The sequence below is a fragment of the Geospiza fortis genome, unplaced genomic scaffold, assembly GCF_000277835.1.
Source record: "Geospiza fortis unplaced genomic scaffold, GeoFor_1.0 C13870504, whole genome shotgun sequence".
Lineage (NCBI taxonomy): Eukaryota > Metazoa > Chordata > Aves > Passeriformes > Thraupidae > Geospiza > Geospiza fortis.
The window spans coordinates 1-2,886 of record NW_005056294.1 but is presented as its reverse complement, the minus strand read 5'-3'; the positions used below and the strand labels follow the sequence as shown (position 1 = coordinate 2,886).

The 2,886-nt window shown below is 39.1% G+C and overlaps 1 protein-coding gene across 1 annotated transcript; it reads right to left on the bottom strand.

The window, feature by feature from the left end:
- Positions 1–936: 936 nt before the first annotated feature.
- LOC102037801 (HEAT repeat-containing protein 5B-like) lies at positions 937–2,603 on the bottom strand (the record flags this gene model as incomplete). The annotated part of the gene is made up of 3 exons (XM_005431520.1): positions 937–1,081; positions 1,267–1,394; positions 2,343–2,603. Coding segments are annotated over 3 exons (534 nt in total), but the record flags the coding sequence as incomplete, so codon positions are not given.
- Positions 2,604–2,886: the final 283 nt, after the last annotated feature.

Sequence of the window (2,886 nt, the reverse complement as noted above, 5' to 3'; positions counted from 1 at the left end):
ACTTCAGCTCCTGCACATGCAGGACCTCTGAAGAACATTTCATTCCTGCATTTACCTTTCCCGACACCACAGATTCTGCTCACCTTCACAAGCATTTCCTTCATGTCTCACAGGTGAGACCAATGTCATTTCCAGCTATGGCTGCACAGACAAGCCTCTGGAGCACAGGCACATCAGCATTTTCACCTGAATTTCAAACTGGTCATTAGACCTCTGATGTAGCAGAGGTGATTGTCCCTCAGTCAGCAGACTGTTGTATGCCACTGCCACCATTATGCTGACTCCAGCAGTCCTGTACAGTCTTGAGCAGCACTTCTGGGCAGCATGAGCATGACTTTCCATGCCAACTGCCTTGCTCCTGTTGCACACCCCGTTCCCAGAGATCCTGGTAGCTGACACACCCTGAGTGCCCTCAATAAGTGAAGTAAGAACCCAGGTGCAAGATCTTCCTGGCAAGATCTCCTGGGCAGGCAACTTTCCATACTGGTTTCAGGAGCAGTTCACTCACCTCACGGATGTCAGTTGTGCCAGGGACACATCACAATACCCTGTACTGCTGGCTAAATCATTAAACTTCAGAAAAAAGGTAAATGAAGTGTTAAGGAGGCAGTCAGTAGAGAAACATTAAGGAAACTGAACAAGGTATTAATAAGGGGTGTGCTGGGTATAACTTCCACCACTCCTACTCCAGAAAAATTACTGAAAATCATGACATGAAATGAGAATGATCAGAGGAAGAAAAAATACAGATTACAAGAGTTAAGAAGTCAGCAACAAATTATCTGTAATAATCATAGACATAACCAAAATTATTTGTAGAATACACAGCATTTTCCTCCTAAGTGTAACAATAGTCTAATGCAACTGAGTTCCTTTCCCAATATGAAAATTTGTTGCTTTTGCTCTGCAAAGCAAGCCACGTTTACAGAATCTTACTTAGCGTGTTCCTTTTTTCCTGCAAATAATCTTGAGCTGCTCTTACTATCTGCTGGACAACTCCTGTAACCAGCAGCTGGACTGAAGGAGGATCCCAGGTCAGGAGGAGTCGGTGAAGCACACTCAAGAGTTCAACACCAAGGAGCTGCAGTGAAACAAAATACACAGAAAAACATTCATTAGGACTAAACAATTCCTAATTGTTATGTCACTTGCTTATGATGAACAAATATTTTCTCACACAAAAAATAATTACAGCTCTTGTAATCATCATTGATGAAAGTCCAAGACCTGGAAAAAGCTGATTGTTACAACATGTTCATACATTACCTGATCCTCTGCAATATGGATCCTGGCACAAGGGGAATCCAATAAAGTATGCAGTGCTTGTAAGCAAGATGTAACATGCTCTACGGGCTCTTCAGGTCTTGGGGAACACAGAAACTGTATGCTAACACCTGAAAAGAGCAATAGTTAAAAAGAATGTTCATACCATCATAAAATCAAGTTTTCATTTAAATTTTTTTGTAAGTATAGCAGGTTCTTAAAAACTTTAAAAGACAGCTGTTTTTCTCAATTCTTCTTCCTTTCAATTAAAAGAGAGTCTATGCACAAGAATTGTATTCACTTCTTCTTCTTCTGCATCATGTCTTCCCCAAAATTTGGCAGGATAAATAATGTACATTGACAACAAGCAATTTAGGATCACTGAACAGAAATCCATACTTTGTTCTAAAGATCTGCAAGTCAGAGATATGAATCCTTCAGTTGTAAATTGAGTTTCATTTGCTTGAACTCCTTTACATGTAAAGACAAACTAAATAAAGTTAAGCTCCAAAAATCAAGCAATATTCATCTGCTACATATGGCACTTAATTCCAGATTTAAATGTCTGTATCTCAGCAAACTTCTGGCATTCCTCAATATAAGAGATTACATCCACCTCTTAAAGCTGTTAGGTAATGACAAAGGGGAAACAGTGAATGCTACTCACAGATGAAAAACTGATGCAAAAGCTACTCCATGTGACTTGCTAAATATCACTCTCTACTAAGCAGTGTTTTATAGGGGTGTGTATTTCAATTAAGCTCACAGCTTTTGCATCTTTGAAGCATAACATTTTGTATCACCTGCATTATACTACAGTGTACAACAGTTCCTACTCATTTTAGTCAACTACATAAATCACAATAATCACACTGACAAATATTCTGTCAAAGCTACAAAGAACACAGAAGGTAGAGAGATAAGAGAGGGAGGATGAGACAGAGATTTTCAAAACTTTACTGTCCAGACATGTAACGAATTTTAAACTTCACAGATTTCAAGCAAAGTATCTTTTCTCATTTTCATAGTGTTTCATACCATAACATGCTGCTACTGAATTCTAAACTTGTAACTCTTACCCAAAATTAAGTGCATTCTATCTTTGTTTATTTCTGGCAAAGATTTAGTGGTAGGTGGAGTCCCAGGTGTCTGGTTTAGCATAATGGATGTAGCACGTTTCTGGGAACTGGGCATTGCTGCAGCAGTCTCTTCTGTTGACTCTGACACGTTAAATCCTGTACTGTTCAGCCAAAGTGCCACTGCATGTAGGATGGGAGCCCAGGAGTTTCGGTAATGCAGTCTAGCTGTGTCAATTGTTTCTGGAGTGTAAAATGCTCCTCCTGTTAAATTAACAAAGCAAAGATAAATTCTAAGATTCTCTGCAAGTAACAGATAAAAAGCATGCACTCAGAATTTGTTAGTATATTTATTCTGGGTGTGCTTGACACAAACATAATCAGGTATAATACTTGTTAGTGGCAGTACATTCCAACTCTCCTTGTGTAGCAGCAATATTAGTACCTGTCATGAGAAAGTGCACTGGTCTCAATAAAGCAGTAAGAAGAGAGCAAGAAAGGCAAGCACAATAATCAGATCTTGCAGCATTTTTCATAAAGAGCATTC